Raw genomic sequence first — 19,168 nt, 5'->3', positions numbered from 1 at the left:
ACGTGAACTCGGAAAACTATAAAAGAAAGGTCAACTCATGGAAACAGAGAATAGAAAAGTGGTGGCCAGCGGCTGTGGGGTGGGGGAAATAGAGAGAGGCAGGTGAAAGGAGACAAACTTTCAGCTCTCAGATGAAAAACGTCGGAGGTTCTAATGTCTGGCGTGGTGACTACAGTCGAGAACACTGAATTGCATAATTGAAATCAGCTAGGAGACTGGCACTTCAGTGTCCTCACACACACACACACACACACACACACACACACACACACACAAAGTCACTAGGTGAGGTGAAAACAGCAATCAGAGTTGAGGACAGAGGAGGATCAGGGTATGAATCCCTGGGAACTAGATCAAATTCCTGGGAGAACTTCAGACTTTCGAAGGCCATGAGATAGCTGGCTTCAAACCAAGAATCCAGGAGACGCAAGGAACCCGGTGACCTCTGGCTTCCAGGGGGAAGACATAGAAAACTAGCTAAGGTCTCGAAGGCCCAGGAGGGTAGAGGGAGGGAGACGTAGGCTAGAGGGTGGGGGAGGGGCTCTGGTCCAGCCTGCTCCCCTGCTGTCCCCTCCGCAGCCCTCAAGAGCCCTTTGTGACAAGGCCGCACTTCTGTCATGGGGGCCTGGGGTAATAATCTCCAAGCCACTCCCAGAGCTCAGTTGCCTGAGGGCAGCACTGCATTTCTGACATGCAGAATCCTCTCATGTTTCTGAAAAGCCTCTTTGCTACCTGGCCGAGCTCCAGTTCCACTTCCTGGGTGATTGGGACCATCCTCCCCTTCCTGTGTGGACTGGGGCTCTTCCTCCTGCGCCTTCCCTCCCTGCAGAGGAATCCATCCTCGCGACCACCTTGTGAACGCAGAAACATAAGGAAGGTAAGAAACCCTGGGCAGAGACCCACCAGAAGATGAGTCTCTCTTCTGTTCTACTGTCATTTCCAAGATTCTGAATCAAAGTAGAGGGACTCCGGAACTGGCAGAGAATACAACATCCTCCTTCCACGGACAAGCCAGGCTGGGCGAGCAGGGATTAGAGAGGGCACGAGGATTTCCCTCGGAAGATCTCAGAGCAGGAGTCCAGGTGTGGTAGAGGGCTCCAGGGAAAGTCCCCAGTCCAGTGACCAGCGGCTGAGGAAGGGATGCTGAGTGGGATCTGCGTGGGAGGACGGGTCTTGAGCTCTGGTTCCCCCACCGCCTTCCTGGGGCAGGCGTCTTGAGCAGGCCTTTCCTCTGTCGGGGCTGATCTGAGGGCAGTGCTGAGCCCCCGAGAGCCTCCAGGCAGGGTCTGGAGTGGGGCTCGGGCCTCGGGAAGCAGAGTCCTCCCCGAGGAAGCTCAGAGGCTTCTGGACGTCTGCGAATGTGCGTGATTCTTGAACAGAGGAACAGTGACGAAAGAAATCCATGGTGGGTCTCACATAGAAAATCATCCTTCCTCACGTTCTCCAAAGAAGGAAGACACCAAAGATCCGTTTCACGTTCTAGTCTCCACTTCAAAAACGAGTAAAAGGAAAGAAACACCCCCGGGCGCCAGGAGCTGAGTGTAGGCAGTCGTCTTCCTCATAAACGCTAAGTGTCCACGGCTGGTCCAGAGATAGGAGAGGGAGCCCCCACAGCTGCTTCTTTTTTCTCTCATTTCAGCGTCAAGTGGAGCCCAGAGGGAAGAGCAGCAGGAGCAGGAAGAAAAGGGGAGCTTTGAAAGGTAAGCTCCTGCCATTCAGCCCCGTGCCCCAGAGCTGGCCCCCATCTCCTGTCCCTGAGCGCCCAGCTCCACGGGCTCGAGGATGCCAGGGGCAGAACCCGTCCCTCAGGAAACAGAACACTCAGGGAGGTTTGCGGGAGGGAGACGAAAACCTGAGGACTTGCCACATTCTGTGCTGGGAACCAGGGCCCGGGCCAGGAGGGGCCTGGAACAGGGTCTCGTCCAGCCGGGGCACGTGGGCTGTGGTGGAGGTGGAAGCGCGTGGTCAATGACATAGCTCAACCCATCAGCAGCCTTGCCAGCCCCATCAGGGATCCGGTGGCCTTGGACACTGGTGCCCGGGTTCGACAGTCTGACCTCCCAACAGACTCCCCTAAAGGCACAGTGCACGCAGCCTCCTGTAAGAGCCCTCTCCACCGCCCCTGCCCCGCTTTCAGTGCTGTGACCCAGTCTCCTGATTTCTAGCTCCCAGAGCTGCTGGGAAGGGCCTGGCAGAAGTGCGGGGCCAGGTGTCGCTTTCGCACAGGTAAGGGATCTTGCCCTTCTCTCCCGGACTTCTTGCTCCCAGAGTCTCTGGTGTGGCCCCAGGGCTGCAGGCAGCTTGGGGCTGAGCTGGGAGGGGAGCCACGGGGACAGGGGTGGCCAAAGGCCTGCGGTGAGGCAGAGCAGGAGAATTTGGTGAAGTGGAGGTGGGGCCATGGAGGGCCATGGCTCCCAAGGGGCCACCCCCGCCTGGACTGCCCTGCTGTCCCGGGCCCCTCTGCTCCCGGCTGCAGCTTGTGCCTCCTGGCTCCCGCAGCTCCCCAGGGAGGCTGTCTTCCAAGGGATGCTCCCATCGCTCATCATGTCAAGGCTACCCTGGGGAGGCGAGCAACACAGCATACGCCAGAGCCCAGCAGCCACGCGGAAAGCCTGTGGCAGGTGCTACTCTCACCATGACTCCAGCACATTCCCTGGGGCCTCTGACCCACACCCCTATACCTCTGGCCTCCACCCTGCCGGCGGAACCTCCAGCTGACTTGACCAGAATCCCACCGGACACTACTGCCATGAGCACAGCTCCAGCTCACTCCTCTTGGCCATTTCCCAACTCAGGCCACGGCCGCATGAGCTGGCGCGTCGAGTTCCTCTCGCAGTGGCACATGATCAAGGTCTTGTTCTTCCCCGGGTCAGCGCACCTCCAGTCCCAGCAAGGGCACCTGTCCTGCCACCGACCAGTGGCCTCATTCCGGGGAGGCCCCACACACAGGGAGGGAGAGACGGAGAGCCCCTCACTTGCCAACCCTGATGCGCCAAAGCTGCTCAAGATGGAAATCAGGAAAAGAACACAGACGAAGGCCTGGCCAGAGAAAGAAGAACAAGACGCCCCAGGCAGCCCTCAGATGCTCGAAGCACCCAGTATCACGTCTGGGCTGAATGTCCGCTGGCGCCCACCCTTCCCGTCCTTGGAGTCGGCTGAGCTGAACGCAAGTGAGGCTCAACCCTTGGCCCTTCCACGGTCTACTTTTCCCTCCTCTGCCACCCGTGATTCCGGCACCCGCTTGAAGGCCGACAGTGCAGAGTTCTCGGGAAAACCTCTTGAGCCCCACCCAGGAGAGAAACATAAGACTTTGACCACAAAAGCATCAGTTCCGCGCCTGGCCCCTCCCCTCCCTTCAACTTCCCCTGTGAGTGAGGAAAACCAGAAGGCCCCGGGAGGGACCCTACCTGGCAATGGCTGTGGGCCCTCCGAGGCCTCTCTGATGGGACAGCAGGGCCGGCCGCCTTCTCCGAGCTTCGCATTCAGCCTCTCGGACAGAAATGGGCAGAGCGGGACGGTCGTGGGGGCCGAGCAAGGCCGTCTACACCTGAGTCCAGGGTCAGCAATGGCCAGGAACGAGCCTCTGAAAGAGAGTGGAGGTGGGGCGTCACCAGAGCCCTGCCGTGGGGTGGCAACACTGGAGGGCGAGTCAGGGTCCCAGTCTTGGAGCCAGGTCGGAGGAACAGGAGACGCCCTCGGGACCAAACCCCTCCAGGCCCTGCCGGAAAAAGAAGAGGTTTTTCACGTCAGCCCTCTCAGAAAAATGTTGAGACGCCTCCTGCCCTGCCTGAGGCCCAACAAGGAGGAAGCACCAGAGGAGCCCCTTGCAAAGGCAAGCCCGCGTCAGCCACCGCCCAGAGCCAGGCACGGGTCACACGCAGCTCGGCGTCGGATGGCAGGGCTGTTCAGGCGCCATCCACAGTATCATCCTTTGTCTGGGCGCTGGGAGACAGACTGAGGGTTCGCCAAGGACTTCTGGTTTTTCTCCTGACCTCACCCTCTGTGCTGATGGTGCCTTCCAACCCCGATTTCCCCCAAATACATGTTTTTTTCCCCTGAGACCTGGTGGCCTCCGTCTCGCCCTGCTAGGGGTAGAAGCAGGGTCAGGCTCCGCCCTCCCTGAGTGTCTACTGTGGCTTCCAGAAGGGGCAGGGCCATGGGGGGAGGCTGACTGCAGCGTGGCTCACGCGCCCTGGCCCCAACTCCCTCATTGCACGCGAAGTACCCATCACGCCATCCTTACAAAAACAAACGGAAGCTTTAGGCTATTCCCAGATGAGCAAAACCTCTAGACCCCAGCCCAGGATGGGCCCCACCCGTCCTCTCCTGCGTTCTCTGGCCCTTGAGCTTCTGGGGCTGTAGGGAGGGGGTTTGCAGAGGCTCCGGGAAGTGTAGAGACAGAGTCACAGGTCACAGGGCGGGGAGGGGAGTGTGGGGCAGTGCTGGCCCTGAGTCCGGAGCGGGAAAGCTTGCCCCGCACCCCGAGCTCTTGGTGGGAATAGATGACGCTGCCCCAGGAGCTTCTTCTGTCCCTGCTGAAGCTGCCGTGGAGATGGGCCTGCGCAACCCTCTCGGCCCAGCGTCGCCCTCCCTCTGTCCTTGTCACAGTCTGGAAGAGCAGCGACGACCACGACTGAGCTCCGGCCTCTGAGGGTGGGCGGTTGGGGAGCACAGAGGCTGCTGCGGGCCTGTCCCCTCCGCCCAGAGGGGCACAGGGCCCTGCTCTCCTGCACCTGCCTTCTCCTCCTGGGGAATGGAGCCGGGGGTGAGTGTGTGGCGGCATGATCTGATGGTGGGACACTGTGCACCTAGGCTGGGACCCGGGAGAAGGAGACAAAGTGCCACCAGAGTTTAACCACTTACCTACTGAAGGACAGTTTTTGGTTTTTATAATGTCCCCTATGCATAAAGCTGCTATGAACTTCTGGGGAAGGTTTTGGCGTGAACCTAAATTTTTCTGCACGGTTAATATCAATGGCAATGAGTAACGAAGGCTTGAAAATGGGCCAGCCTCCAGGAACTTAGAAAGAATGCAACACGCATTAGAGGTTGAAAGGCTGAAACAGGGCAGAGAGACTAACCCTAACACCATATCTTAGATTGAGCCATTTCCTCAGGAAAAAAATGCCGTTACCTAACGCACGACAGGTGCCGAGGACGTGGGAGGGCCAGGTATCACCACATTGAATAAAACACTGTCAGAACGTATCTGGACAGGAGACCCCTGACCTTCAACCTGTCACAAGCTCTTTGTTCTTCGTCTCCAGAGAACATTAAGTAGACAGAGATCCGCACCTGCGGAGCAGGTCCCCTGAATGAACTGGATTTCCACTTGAATTAAGAAGAAACTAGCTCATGGTTGCTGTGGACTCAAATTATTTGGGAATGAACACACAACTGCAGTTTCTCACTTGAGTACTAGCGCAGAATCGCTAGATTAAATGGTAACGGAATCCAATGAATCCCAACAGAGCAAGAAAATGTCAGTGCGTTCCTGGCCCTCCTATCGCTTCTCTATTGAACAGAAGAGAAAAGGGAACCTTTCTGAAACTCGTCTTAATATCGGAGCAGCAGGCAATTCCTGTACTTCTGTCTTCTGCTATGACAGAGATAGAAATCATCGTGTATGTCAGGGAAACAATCCAATTTCCCTAAATTTGGGGTGGGCGGTCTTTATTTAATACCAGGGGTTCCCCTCTACTATTGACACTGTTCCAGGTGGGTCAGGTTTCCCGGAAGAGCTTTCCGATTGATTTGCATTTTAAAACACATTCGCTCCTCATCCTCTCTCTGAGCTGGCAGGCAGGCCAATTCAGGGAACACGCGGGAGGCCCGAGTCATGTCAGTCCCTGACCTGGGCAGCTGGCTTTGAGGAGGCCCTGAGTCCAGAACTCTTGCGTGCGAGAGCCTGAATGTGGGACTCTGGTCACAGTCATACGCTAGCCAAGCGTCCCAATTAGGAGTCCCAGCTCCAGAAAAAGGTCTTTGTTGGACTTCAGAAGAACAAAGTTGTTTTAACTGTTGAGAAAGACGTTAAAGATCATCTTGGGGCCTGCTAAGAGAGTTACCCTGTTGCAAATTCTGCTGTGATCACACACATTCGTAAATCGGGAACGTATTTATCATGTGAAGCTAGTAAGAACAACGTAGACCTTAACGCTTTTGGTATAAGTAAGATTACCCTATTATCACTTAAAAGAGTCTCTCTCCGTCGCTGTGTGTATGGATAGCTGTGTAATAAGTATAAACCCGGATATCTAAGCACTACCTGTCCAACGAGTCTGAAAAGTTAACACGTTGACCAAAAAGTACAATCCCTAAGTGAACCCCCAGTTCTCACTGAAAAAGGCATGTCCGATGATGTCACCAGGGAATTCCTCTAGGACTCGAAGGGCCCTCTTTCTACAGGTTCAGGCAAGACTCGAGGCTCCGGGGGCCCGGAGGGGGCAGGAAGGGGAAGGCAAGGCCAACTCTGAGAAAGAGATCGCGTGGCGGGCAAACCGGGGAGACCAGAAAGGGCTGCCTCAGACTGGACTCCAACCCGGGCCACGGACCCGGCCCCAACGTCCGCTCTCAAGAGCAGCACTTCAGCTCACTCGAGCCGTGCCCGGCTTCGGGCTGGGCCACACAGCCGTCTAAACTCTGGAAACGGAAGACGGTCTATTTCGGGCGGAATGAGAAGAAACAGGGTCAAGACGACAGAAAAGCTTAGAGAAAATGAGAATGTGCTGAATTCTCTGGTTGGAAAGGCCTGAATTGGTCTGTGCAAATGTGTCCACGCCTGCGTTATGTATGGGCGCGCGTGTGTGTGTGTCTGTGTGTGTGTGTGTGTGTGTGTGTCCAGCACGTCCCATAAGTCTTGGTGAAGGCTTTCTCACTTCAGAAGTAGAAATGCGACTAACATAAAACACATTACTGGGAGGTTTAGTTACTTAAATTTTGATTATGCTTATGTTCCGTAAGAAATGATTAGTTTCCATTTTTGGGTGAGTCGTCCTGAGTGAAGATGGCAAAGGTTGATCGAAACAATAACAACGTTCATATTCAAAGCCAAACAAGCGTAAAATAAAGTGGGACTTCCAGATTGACGAAACCAAAAGCTTGTTACGTGGACAAATGGAGTGGAGACTGGCACAACATCGATGAACCTGGCGGGCGTTACGCTCAGTGGAACAAGCCAGACAGAGGAAGACAGATACTGCCTGGGGTCGCTTAACACGTGAACTCGAAAAACGACAAAAGAAAGGTCAATTCACAGAAACAGAGAGTACAAAAGTGGTGGCCAGCGGCTGTGGAGTGGGAGGGAGAGGGAGAGGCAGGTCAAAGGGGACCAACTCTCAGCCCTGAGATCAAGGAGCTCTGAGGATCTCATGTCTGACGTGGTGACTAGAGTCGAGAACGCTGCATTCTATAACTGAGATCAGCTAAGAGAGCAGCACTTCAGTGTCCTGGCACGCACACACAGAGTCAATAAGTGAGGTGAAAACAACAGTCGGAGTTGAGGACAGAGGAGAATGAGGGTGTGAGTCCCTGGGAACTAGCTCGAATTCCTGGGAGAACTGCAGACTTTCAAAGGCCCTGAGATAGGTGGCTTCAAACCAAGAATCCAGGAGAGGCAAGGAACCGGGCGACAGCTGGCTTCCAGGTGGAAGAAACAGAAAACCAGCTAAGGTCTAGAAGGCCCAGGAGGGTGGAGGGAGGCAGTTGGAGGCCAGTTGGCGGCGCAGGGGCTGGGGTCCAATCGGCTGCCCTCCTCTCGCCTGCCCCTCCCCCCTCCCCCCTCAGGAGCCCCCGTGACACGGCCACAGTTCCACGATGAGGGCGTGGGGTTCTAATCTCCAAGTCACTCCCAGCGCTCAGTTGCCTGAGAGTAGGACTAGACTTGAGACATGGAAACTCCTATCTTACGTCTACAAAGCATTGTTGCTACCTGCTTGAGCTCCAGTGCCGCCTCCTGGGTGATTGGGACCATCCTCCGCATCCTGTATGGACTGGGGCTCTTCCTCCTGTTCTTCCCCCCCTCCCCCAAGAGGAATTCGCCCTCACAACCAACTGACAAAAGGAGAAACGTCAGGAAGGTAAGAAATCCTGGACCCAGACCCACCAGAAGACGAGTCTCTCTCCTCTTTTACTGTGATTTCCACTTCTCTGAATCAACTAGAGGGACCCCAGGGACGGGAAAGAACAGAACATCATCCTTCTAGAGACCAGCCAGGTTGGGTGGGCAGGGGGGAGAGTGGGCACAGGGATTTCGGTCCGAAGACCTCCGAGCAGGAGTCCCGGTGTGGTAGAGGGCTCCAGGGAAAGGCCCCAGAGGCCAGCGACCAGTGGCCACGGACGGGATGCCGAGTGGGATCTGTGGGAAGACAGGCCCTGAGCACCCGTTCCCCAGCCACCTCCCCGGGGCAGGTGTCTCAGGCGGGCCTTTTCTCTGTCGTGGTTGATCTGAGGGCACAGCTGAGCCCCCGAGAGCCTCTGGGCAGGACCTGGAGTGGGGCTGTAGCCTCAGGAAGCAGAGTCCTCCCTGAGGAAGCTCACACGATCCTGTACCTCTGAGAAGGCGCGCGCTTCTCGAGCAGAGGAACAGTGACAGAAGATGCACGCTGGTCCCACATGGGGACCTGCTTACGATCCTCAGAGAAGGAAGACAGCAAACGTCCATTTTGTGTTCAGTTATCCACTTCAAAAGGAAGTAAAAGGGAAGGAACACCCCAGAGCCCCAGGAGTTCAGGGTAGGCAGTCATCCCGCTCACAAACGCTGTGCGTCTGCGGCTGGTCCAGAGAGAGGAGAGGGAGCCTTGGGGCTCAGACCCCGCAGTTTCTTGTCTTTTCTCTCACCTCAGCGTCAAGTGGAGCCGAGAGGGAGGAGCAGCAGGAGCAGGAAGAAAAGGGGAGCTTTGAAAGGTAAGCAAGCTCCTGCCATTCAGCCCTGTGCCCCAGAGCTGGCCTGCACCTCCTGTCCCTGAGCGCCCAGCTCCGTGGGCTCGAGGATGCCAGGGACAGAGCCTGTCCCTCAGGAAACAGAGCCCTCAGCGAGGCTCCCGGCAAGGAGAGGAAAACCTGAGTGCTTGCCAGATGCTGTGCGCGGAACCAAGGCCCAGGCCAGCAGGCGTCCGGAACAGGGTGTTGCCCAGCAGGGGCATGTGGGCTGTGGTGGAGGTTGAAGCACTTGGTCCACGACAAACCTCAACCCATCAGCAGCCTTGCCATCCCCGTCAGGGATCCCGTGGCCTTGGGCACTGGTGCCTGGGCTCCAGAGTCTGACCTCAAACGGTCTCCCCTAAAGGCACACTGCACGCAGCCTCCTGCCAGAGCCCTAGGCCCCCGCCTTCACGGCTGTGACCCAGTGCCCTCATTTCTAGCTTACAGAGCTGGCCGGAAGGACCTGGCAGAAGTGGGGGGCCTGAGGTCCCTTTCGCCAAGGTAAGGAATCTTGCCCTTCTCTCCTGGGCTTCTTCCTCGCAGAGTCTCTGACGTGCCCCGGGGCTACAGGCAGCTTGGGGCTGAGCTGGGAGGGGAGCCATGGGGCAGGGGGTGGCAAGAGGCCTGGCGGGGAGGGACAGCAGGAGAATTCGGTGAAGTGAAGGGAGGGCCAGGGAGGGCCATGGCTCTCAAGGGGCCACCCGCACCTGGCCTGGCCTGGCCTGCCCTGCTGTCCCAGGGCCCTCTGCTCCTGGCTACAGCTTGTGCATCTTGTTTCCCGCAGCTCCCCGGGGAGGCTGTCTTGTAAGGGGTGCTTCCATCGCTTGACATCTCAAGCCTCCCCTGGGGAGGCGTGCAAGACAGCGTCTGCTAGAGTCCGCCAGCCACGCGGGAAGCCCGTGCAAGGTGCTCCTCTCACCACGGCTCCAGCACTTTCCCTGGCTCTTCTCACCCAGCGCACTCTACCTTGGGCCTCCACCCTGCCAGCAGAACCGCCCTCGGCCCTGACCACCACTCCACTACGCCCTGTTGCCACGAGCTCGGCCCCAGCTCACTCGTGTTGGCCATTTCCCAACTCAGGCCACGGCCGCGTGAGCTGTCGCGTTGAAACGTTCCCCTCCCGCTGGAACACGATCCAGGTCTTGTTCTTCCCCGTGCCGTCGCACTTCGGGTCCCAGCAAGGGCCCCTGTCCTGCCACCCACCAGTGGCCTCATTCTGGGGAGGCCCCACACATAGGGAGGGAGAGACCGACAGCCCCTCAGTCGCCAACCCTGACGCCCAGAAGCTGCTCGAGACAGACATCACGGAGAGCATGCAAACGGAGGTCTGGGAAGAAGAACAAGACGATCCACGCACTCCTCAGATGCTCCCAGCACACACTATCACGTCTGGGCTGAATTTCCGCTGGGGCCTACCCCTCCTGCCCTTGGGGCCTGCAGCTCTGGAAGCATGTGAGGCTCAACCCTCGGCCCTTCCACGGTCCCCTCTGCCCCCCGCAGCCACCTGTGATTCTGGGGCCCCCTCGAAAGCTGACTCTGCACACTTGACGGGAAAACCTCTTGAGCCTCCTCCGGGTGACCAGGTCTTAACTTGGACGACCAAACCATCAGTTCCCAGGCTGGCCCGTCCCCTCCCTGCTCCCTCACCTGTGTGTGAGGAAAATCAGAAGGCCCTGGGAGGGACCCTACCTGGCGATGGCAGTGGGCCCTCAGAAGCCTCTCTCTCGGGACAGGAGGGCCGGCCGCCTTCTCCAAGCTTCCCACGCGGCCTCTCAGAGAGAAAAGGGCGGGGTGGGACCTTCGTGGGGGCCGAGCAAGGCCGTCGGGGGCCGACTTCAGGGTCCCCCGTGGCCAGGGAAGAGCCTCGGGAGGAGAGCAGGGGTGGGGCCTCACCAGAGCCCTGCCGCGGGGTGGCAACACTGGACGGGGAGTCAGGGTCCCAGTCTCGGAGCCAGGTCGGGGACGTGGGAGACACCCTCGAGACCAAACCCCTCCAGCCCCCGCCTGCAAAGGAAGAGGATCCTCGCGACAGCCCTCTCAGAAAAATGTTGAGACGCCTCCTGCCCTGCCTGAGGCCCAACAAGGAGGAAGCACCAGAGGAGCCCCTCGCAAAGGCAAGCCCGCCTCAGCCACCGCCCAGAGCCGGGCACGGGTCACACACAGCTCGGCGTCGGATGGCGGGGCTGTTCAGGCGCCATCGACAGTGACATCCTGTGTCTGCGTCCTGGGAGGGAAACTGAGGCTGGCCGAGAACTTCTGGCCTCCCAGCAGAAGCATCGCAAAACCCATTTCAGGCCTGGCAAGCCGGACATACCTGTCACCACGACGTTCCCTCCTCCCCAGAGCAGAGGAGAACAATCACAGAGGACAGTCCCCAACCCACCTCCAGGGACCACAACTGTCCGAATACGAGGGGATGGATCAGAGCAGGCATGGCGACGGGACCCTGCCATCCGGGCAGCCGCGGTCCCCGGCCAAACCCTGCCAGCCTGGGCTGAGGGTGGCAGCTGCCTCAGCCAATCCATTACCCGCCACGCTCTCCTCAGATATGCCTCTCCCGGGATGAGCAGACTGTGCCTGACACAGCTTTCCTCGTAGGAACGCTTCTCTGCCCGAACGGGCAAGCGGACGAACAGAAAACCTGGTTTTGCTCCTTATCCCACCCTCCGTGCTAATGCTGTCCTCCTACCCCAATTTTCCCCAAATACACTTGTTTTCTCCCTAGAGGTCGTGGCTTCTGTCTGTGCCCTGCTAGGGGGAAAAAACGGGGTCAGGCTCCGCCCTTCCTGAGCGTCTGCTTTGGCTTCCAGAAGGGACAGGGCCATGGGGGGAGGCCGACTGCAGCGTGGCTCACCTGCCCTCGCCCCAGCTCCCCCATTGCACCTCAAGTCCCCATCACACCGTCCTTACAAAAACCAATGGAAGCTTTGGGCTCTTTCCAGATGAGCAAAACCTCTAAGACCCCAAGCCCACGATGGGCCCCGCCTGTCCTCTCCTGCGTTCTCTGGCCCTTGAACTTGTGGGGCTGTAGGGAGGGGCTTTGCAGAGGCTCCAGCAAGCGTAGAGACAGGCTCACAGGTCACAGAGTGGGGAGGGGAGTGTGGGGCAGTGCTGGCCCTGAGTCCGGAGGGCGAGGAAGCTTGCCCTGCACCCCGAGCTCTCGCTGGGAATAGGTGAGGACGCTGCCCCGGGAGCTGCTCCTCTCCCTGCTGAAGCTGCCGTGGAGATGGGCCTGCGCATCCCTCTCGGCCCAGCGTCCCCGTCCCTCTGTGCTTGTCACAGTCTGGAGCAGCAGCGACAAGGATGGCTGCGCTCCCGGCTCTGAGGGCGGGCGGGTGGGGAGCACGCGTGCTGCTGTGGGCCTCACCCCTCTGCCCAGAGGAGCTCAGAGCCCTGCTCTCCTGCCCCTGCCTTCTCCTCCTGGGGAACGGAGCCGGGGGTGAGTGTGTGGGGTCACCACCTGACGGTGGGTGGGACACTGTGCGCCTAGGGTGGGACGCCGGGGAAGGAGAATAAAGTGCCACTAGAGTTTAACCGCTTACCTACCGGATGACATTTTTTGATTTTTACGATTTCACCCCTTAGAAATAAACCTGCCATGAGCTTCTCTGTGAAGGCTTTTGGGTGAACTGAAATTTGCCTGCCCAGTAAGTATCAATGGCAGTGATGGTGTGAAAATGAACCCGCCTCCAGGATCTCACAAGCAAATGCAACACGGGTTAGAGGCTGAAAGGGCGAAACAGGGCAGAGAGAGTAAACCTAACACGGTATCTTGGATTTGAGCCATTTCCTCAGGAAAAAAATGCCGTTACCTAACGCACGACAGGTGCCGAGGACGTGGGAGGGCCAGGTATCACCACATTGAATAAAACACTGTCAGAACGTATCTGGACAGGAGACCCCTGACCTTCAACCTGTCACAAGCTCTTTGTTCTTCGTCTCCAGAGAACATTAAGTAGACAGAGATCCGCACCTGCGGAGCAGGTCCCCTGAATGAACTGGATTTCCACTTGAATTAAGAAGAAACTAGCTCATGGTTGCTGTGGACTCAAATTATTTGGGAATGAACACACAACTGCAGTTTCTCACTTGAGTACTAGCGCAGAATCGCTAGATTAAATGGTAACGGAATCCAATGAATCCCAACAGAGCAAGAAAATGTCAGTGCGTTCCTGGCCCTCCTATCGCTTCTCTATTGAACGGAAGAGAAAAGGGAACCTTTCTGAAACTCGTCTTAATATCGGAGCAGCAGGCAATTCCTGTACTTCTGTCTTCTGCTATGACAGAGATAGAAATCATCGTGTATGTCAGGGAAACAATCCAATTTCCCTAAATTTGGGGTGGGCGGTCTTTATTTAATACCAGGGGTTCCCCTCTACTATTGACACTGTTCCAGGTGGGTCAGGTTTCCCGGAAGAGCTTTCCGATTGATTTGCATTTTAAAACACATTCGCTCCTCATCCTCTCTCTGAGCTGGCAGGCAGGCCAATTCAGGGAACACGCGGGAGGCCCGAGTCATGTCAGTCCCTGACCTGGGCAGCTGGCTTTGAGGAGGCCCTGAGTCCAGAACTCTTGCGTGCGAGAGCCTGAATGTGGGACTCTGGTCACAGTCATACGCTAGCCAAGCGTCCCAATTAGGAGTCCCAGCTCCAGAAAAAGGTCTTTGTTGGACTTCAGAAGAACAAAGTTGTTTTAACTGTTGAGAAAGACGTTAAAGATCATCTTGGGGCCTGCTAAGAGAGTTACCCTGTTGCAAATTCTGCTGTGATCACACACATTCGTAAATCGGGAACGTATTTATCATGTGAAGCTAGTAAGAACAACGTAGACCTTAACGCTTTTGGTATAAGTAAGATTACCCTATTATCACTTAAAAGAGTCTCTCTCCGTCGCTGTGTGTATGGATAGCTGTGTAATAAGTATAAACCCGGATATCTAAGCACTACCTGTCCAACGAGTCTGAAAAGTTAACACGTTGACCAAAAAGTACAATCCCTAAGTGAACCCCCAGTTCTCACTGAAAAAGGCATGTCCGATGATGTCACCAGGGAATTCCTCTAGGACTCGAAGGGCCCTCTTTCTACAGGTTCAGGCAAGACTCGAGGCTCCGGGGGCCCGGAGGGGGCAGGAAGGGGAAGGCAAGGCCAACTCTGAGAAAGAGATCGCGTGGAGGGCAAACCGGGGAGACCAGAAAGGGCTGCCTCAGACTGGACTCCAACCGGGGCCACGGACCCGGCCCCAACGTCCGCTCTCAAGAGCAGCACTTCAGCTCACTCGAGCCGTGCCCGGCTTCGGGCTGGGCCACACAGCCGTCTGGACTCTGGAAACTGAAGACTGTCTATTTGAGGCAGAGTAAGAAGAAATGGGGTCAAGACGACATAAGAGATTAAAGAAAATGGGAATATGCTTAATTCTCTGCTTTGAAAATACTGAAGTGTTCTGTGCCAATGTGTCCACGCCTGCGTATGTGCGGGCGTGTGTGTGTGTGTGTGTCTGTGTGTGTGTGTCCAGCATGTGCCATAAGTCTTGGTAAAGGCTTTCTCACTGCAGAAGCAGAAACGCTACTGACACAAAACACATCATTGGGAGGTTTAATTACTTAAACTTTTAGTATGCTTACGTTAAATAATAAATGATTAGTTTCAATTTGGGGGTGAGTCGTTCGGAGTGAAGATGGCAAAGGTTGGTGGAAACAATAACAACGTTCGTATTCAAAACCAAATAAGTGCAAAGTAAAGTGGGACTTGCAGATTGACGAAACCAAAAGCTTGTTATGTGGACAAATGGAGCTGAGATTTGCGCAACATGGATGAACCTGGCGGGCGTTATGCTCAATGAAACGAGCCAGACAGAGAAGCACAGATACTGCCTGGGCTCACTTACACGTGAACTCGGAAAACTATAAAAGAAAGGTCAACTCATGGAAACAGAGAATAGAAAAGTGGTGGCCAGCGGCTGTGGGGTGGGGGAAATAGAGAGAGGCAGGTGAAAGGAGACAAACTTTCAGCTCTCAGATGAAAAACGTCGGAGGTTCTAATGTCTGGCGTGGTGACTACAGTCGAGAACACTGAATTGCATAATTGAAATCAGCTAGGAGACTGGCACTTCAGTGTCCTCTCACACACACACACACACACACACACACACACACACACACACACAAAGTCACTAGGTGAGGTGAAAACAGCAATCAGAGTTGAGGACAGAGGAGGATCAGGGTATGAATCCCTGGGAACTAGATCAAATTCCTGGGAGAACTTCAGACTTTCGAAGGCCATGAGATAGCTGGCTTCAAACCAAGAATCCAGGAGACGCAAGGAACCCGGTGACCTCTGGCTTCCAGGGGGAAGACATAGAAAACTAGCTAAGGTCTCGAAGGCCCAGGAGGGTAGAGGGAGGGAGACGTAGGCTAGAGGGTGGGGGAGGGGCTCTGGTCCAGCCTGCTCCCCTGCTGTCCCCTCCGCAGCCCTCAAGAGCCCTTTGTGACAAGGCCGCACTTCTGTCATGGGGGCCTGGGGTAATAATCTCCAAGCCACTCCCAGAGCTCAGTTGCCTGAGGGCAGCACTGCATTTCTGACATGCAGAATCCTCTCATGTTTCTGAAAAGCCTCTTTGCTACCTGGCCGAGCTCCAGTTCCACTTCCTGGGTGATTGGGACCATCCTCCCCTTCCTGTGTGGACTGGGGCTCTTCCTCCTGCGCCTTCCCTCCCTGCAGAGGAATCCATCCTCGTGACCACCTTGTGAACGCAGAAACATAAGGAAGGTAAGAAACCCTGGGCAGAGACCCACCAGAAGATGAGTCTCTCTTCTGTTCTACTGTCATTTCCAAGATTCTGAATCAAAGTAGAGGGACTCCGGAACTGGCAGAGAATACAACATCCTCCTTCCACGGACAAGCCAGGCTGGGCGAGCAGGGATTAGAGAGGGCACGAGGATTTCCCTCGGAAGATCTCAGAGCAGGAGTCCAGGTGTGGTAGAGGGCTCCAGGGAAAGTCCCCAGTCCAGTGACCAGCGGCTGAGGAAGGGATGCTGAGTGGGATCTGCGTGGGAGGACGGGTCTTGAGCTCTGGTTCCCCCACCGCCTTCCTGGGGCAGGCGTCTTGAGCAGGCCTTTCCTCTGTCGGGGCTGATCTGAGGGCAGTGCTGAGCCCCCGAGAGCCTCCAGGCAGGGTCTGGAGTGGGGCTCGGGCCTCGGGAAGCAGAGTCCTCCCCGAGGAAGCTCAGAGGCTTCTGGACGTCTGCGAATGTGCGTGATTCTTGAACAGAGGAACAGTGACGAAAGAAATCCATGGTGGGTCTCACATAGAAAATCATCCTTCCTCACGTTCTCCAAAGAAGGAAGACACCAAAGATCCGTTTCACGTTCTAGTCTCCACTTCAAAAACGAGTAAAAGGAAAGAAACACCCCCGGGCGCCAGGAGCTGAGTGTAGGCAGTCGTCTTCCTCATAAACGCTAAGTGTCCACGGCTGGTCCAGAGATAGGAGAGGGAGCCCCCACAGCTGCTTCTTTTTTCTCTCATTTCAGCGTCAAGTGGAGCCCAGAGGGAAGAGCAGCAGGAGCAGGAAGAAAAGGGGAGCTTTGAAAGGTAAGCTCCTGCCATTCAGCCCCGTGCCCCAGAGCTGGCCCCCATCTCCTGTCCCTGAGCGCCCAGCTCCACGGGCTCGAGGATGCCAGGGGCAGAACCCGTCCCTCAGGAAACAGAACACTCAGGGAGGTTTGCGGGAGGGAGACGAAAACCTGAGGACTTGCCACATTCTGTGCTGGGAACCAGGGCCCGGGCCAGGAGGGGCCTGGAACAGGGTCTCGTCCAGCCGGGGCACGTGGGCTGTGGTGGAGGTGGAAGCGCGTGGTCAATGACATAGCTCAACCCATCAGCAGCCTTGCCAGCCCCATCAGGGATCCGGTGGCCTTGGACACTGGTGCCCGGGTTCGACAGTCTGACCTCCCAACAGACTCCCCTAAAGGCACAGTGCACGCAGCCTCCTGTAAGAGCCCTCTCCACCGCCCCTGCCCCGCTTTCAGTGCTGTGACCCAGTCTCCTGATTTCTAGCTCCCAGAGCTGCTGGGAAGGGCCTGGCAGAAGTGCGGGGCCAGGTGTCGCTTTCGCACAGGTAAGGGATCTTGCCCTTCTCTCCCGGACTTCTTGCTCCCAGAGTCTCTGGTGTGGCCCCAGGGCTGCAGGCAGCTTGGGGCTGAGCTGGGAGGGGAGCCACGGGGACAGGGGTGGCCAAAGGCCTGCGGTGAGGCAGAGCAGGAGAATTTGGTGAAGTGGAGGTGGGGCCATGGAGGGCCATGGCTCCCAAGGGGCCACCCCCGCCTGGACTGCCCTGCTGTCCCGGGCCCCTCTGCTCCCGGCTGCAGCTTGTGCCTCCTGGCTCCCGCAGCTCCCCAGGGAGGCTGTCTTCCAAGGGATGCTCCCATCGCTCATCATGTCAAGGCTACCCTGGGGAGGCGAGCAACACAGCATACGCCAGAGCCCAGCAGCCACGCGGAAAGCCTGTGGCAGGTGCTACTCTCACCATGACTCCAGCACATTCCCTGGGGCCTCTGACCCACACCCCTATACCTCTGGCCTCCACCCTGCCGGCGGAACCTCCAGCTGACTTGACCAGAATCCCACCGGACACTACTGCCATGAGCACAGCTCCAGCTCACTCCTCTTGGCCATTTCCCAACTCAGGCCACGGCCGCATGAGCTGGCGCGTCGAGTTCCTCTCGCAGTGGCACATGATCAAGGTCTTGTTCTTCCCCGGGTCAGCGCACCTCCAGTCCCAGCAAGGGCACCTGTCCTGCCACCGACCAGTGGCCTCATTCCGGGGAGGCCCCACACACAGGGAGGGAGAGACGGAGAGCCCCTCACTTGCCAACCCTGATGCGCCAAAGCTGCTCAAGATGGAAATCAGGAAAAGAACACAGACGAAGGCCTGGCCAGAGAAAGAAGAACAAGACGCCCCAGGCAGCCCTCAGATGCTCGAAGCACCCAGTATCACGTCTGGGCTGAATGTCCGCTGGCGCCCACCCTTCCCGTCCTTGGAGTCGGCTGAGCTGAACGCAAGTGAGGCTCAACCCTTGGCCCTTCCACGGTCTACTTTTCCCTCCTCTGCCACCCGTGATTCCGGCACCCGCTTGAAGGCCGACAGTGCAGAGTTCTCGGGAAAACCTCTTGAGCCCCACCCAGGAGAGAAACATAAGACTTTGACCACAAAAGCATCAGTTCCGCGCCTGGCCCCTCCCCTCCCTTCAACTTCCCCTGTGAGTGAGGAAAACCAGAAGGCCCCGGGAGGGACCCTACCTGGCAATGGCTGTGGGCCCTCCGAGGCCTCTCTGATGGGACAGCAGGGCCGGCCGCCTTCTCCGAGCTTCGCATTCAGCCTCTCGGACAGAAATGGGCAGAGCGGGACGGTCGTGGGGGCCGAGCAAGGCCGTCTACACCTGAGTCCAGGGTCAGCAATGGCCAGGAACGAGCCTCTGAAAGAGAGTGGAGGTGGGGCGTCACCAGAGCCCTGCCGTGGGGTGGCAACACTGGAGGGCGAGTCAGGGTCCCAGTCTTGGAGCCAGGTCGGAGGAACAGGAGACGCCCTCGGGACCAAACCCCTCCAGGCCCTGCCGGAAAAAGAAGAGGTTTTTCACGTCAGCCCTCTCAGAAAAATGTTGAGACGCCTCCTGCCCTGCCTGAGGCCCAACAAGGAGGAAGCACCAGAGGAGCCCCTTGCAAAGGCAAGCCCGCGTCAGCCACCGCCCAGAGCCAGGCACGGGTCACACGCAGCTCGGCGTCGGATGGCAGGGCTGTTCAGGCGCCATCCACAGTATCATCCTTTGTCTGGGCGCTGGGAGACAGACTGAGGGTTCGCCAAGGACTTCTGGTTTTTCTCCTGACCTCACCCTCTGTGCTGATGGTGCCTTCCAACCCCGATTTCCCCCAAATACATGTTTTTTTCCCCTGAGACCTGGTGGCCTCCGTCTCGCCCTGCTAGGGGTAGAAGCAGGGTCAGGCTCCGCCCTCCCTGAGTGTCTACTGTGGCTTCCAGAAGGGGCAGGGCCATGGGGGGAGGCTGACTGCAGCGTGGCTCACGCGCCCTGGCCCCAACTCCCTCATTGCACGCGAAGTACCCATCACGCCATCCTTACAAAAACAAACGGAAGCTTTAGGCTATTCCCAGATGAGCAAAACCTCTAGACCCCAGCCCAGGATGGGCCCCACCCGTCCTCTCCTGCGTTCTCTGGCCCTTGAGCTTCTGGGGCTG

The 19,168-nt window shown here is 57.3% G+C and overlaps 2 protein-coding genes across 6 annotated transcripts; both read left to right on the top strand.

Moving 5' to 3' along the window:
- Nucleotides 1–636: 636 nt before the first annotated feature.
- Nucleotides 637–11,646, top strand: LOC138919831 (spermatogenesis-associated protein 31-like). Of its 4 annotated transcripts, XM_070246425.1 has the most exons (7): nt 637–877; nt 1,640–1,700; nt 2,166–2,226; nt 7,786–8,732; nt 8,844–8,904; nt 9,363–9,423; nt 9,707–11,646. In XM_070246425.1, the coding sequence occupies exons 1-4, from the start codon at nt 692–694 to the stop codon at nt 7,817–7,819; spliced, it is 342 nt and encodes a 113-aa protein (XP_070102526.1). In that variant the 5' UTR covers nt 637–691; the 3' UTR covers nt 7,820–8,732; nt 8,844–8,904; nt 9,363–9,423; nt 9,707–11,646. The 4 variants fall into 4 exon arrangements, with proteins under 4 accessions (XP_070102526.1, XP_070102523.1, XP_070102525.1 ...); XM_070246422.1 differs by lacking the exons at nt 7,786–8,732; nt 8,844–8,904; nt 9,363–9,423; nt 9,707–11,646 and adding an exon at nt 2,500–4,056; XM_070246424.1 differs by lacking the exons at nt 7,786–8,732; nt 8,844–8,904; nt 9,363–9,423; nt 9,707–11,646 and adding an exon at nt 2,500–4,056 and having other exon boundaries at nt 648–1,541.
- Nucleotides 11,647–15,469: 3,823 nt separating this feature from the next.
- Nucleotides 15,470–18,868, top strand: LOC138919830 (uncharacterized). 2 transcript variants are annotated; one of them, XM_070246419.1, is made up of 4 exons: nt 15,471–15,686; nt 16,449–16,509; nt 16,975–17,035; nt 17,309–18,868. In XM_070246419.1, exon 4 carries the CDS (start codon nt 17,445–17,447, stop codon nt 18,765–18,767), a length of 1,323 nt encoding a protein of 440 aa, XP_070102520.1. In that variant the 5' UTR covers nt 15,471–15,686; nt 16,449–16,509; nt 16,975–17,035; nt 17,309–17,444; the 3' UTR covers nt 18,768–18,868. The 2 variants fall into 2 exon arrangements, with proteins under 2 accessions (XP_070102521.1, XP_070102520.1); XM_070246420.1 differs by having other exon boundaries at nt 15,470–15,686; nt 16,975–18,868.
- Nucleotides 18,869–19,168: the final 300 nt, after the last annotated feature.

Source organism: Equus caballus, chromosome 21 (genome assembly GCF_041296265.1).
Source record: "Equus caballus isolate H_3958 breed thoroughbred chromosome 21, TB-T2T, whole genome shotgun sequence".
NCBI lineage: Eukaryota > Metazoa > Chordata > Mammalia > Perissodactyla > Equidae > Equus > Equus caballus.
Note: the sequence above shows the minus strand (reverse complement) of the source record. Positions and strands in the feature narration are given on the sequence as shown.

Bases quoted from the DNA above. Each gene is read 5' to 3' on its own strand.
- LOC138919831 (XM_070246422.1), top strand. From the start codon at position 692: ATGCAGAATCCTCTCATGTTTCTGAAAAGCCTCTTTGCTACCTGGCCG. The intron at 878-1,639 runs GTAAGAAACCCT...CTCTCATTTCAG, and splicing joins AACGCAGAAACATAAGGAAG to CGTCAAGTGGAGCCCAGAGG. The intron at 1,701-2,165 runs GTAAGCTCCTGC...CCTGATTTCTAG, and splicing joins GAAAAGGGGAGCTTTGAAAG to CTCCCAGAGCTGCTGGGAAG.
- LOC138919830 (XM_070246420.1), top strand. From the start codon at position 17,217: ATGGCTCCCAAGGGGCCACCCCCGCCTGGACTGCCCTGCTGTCCCGGG.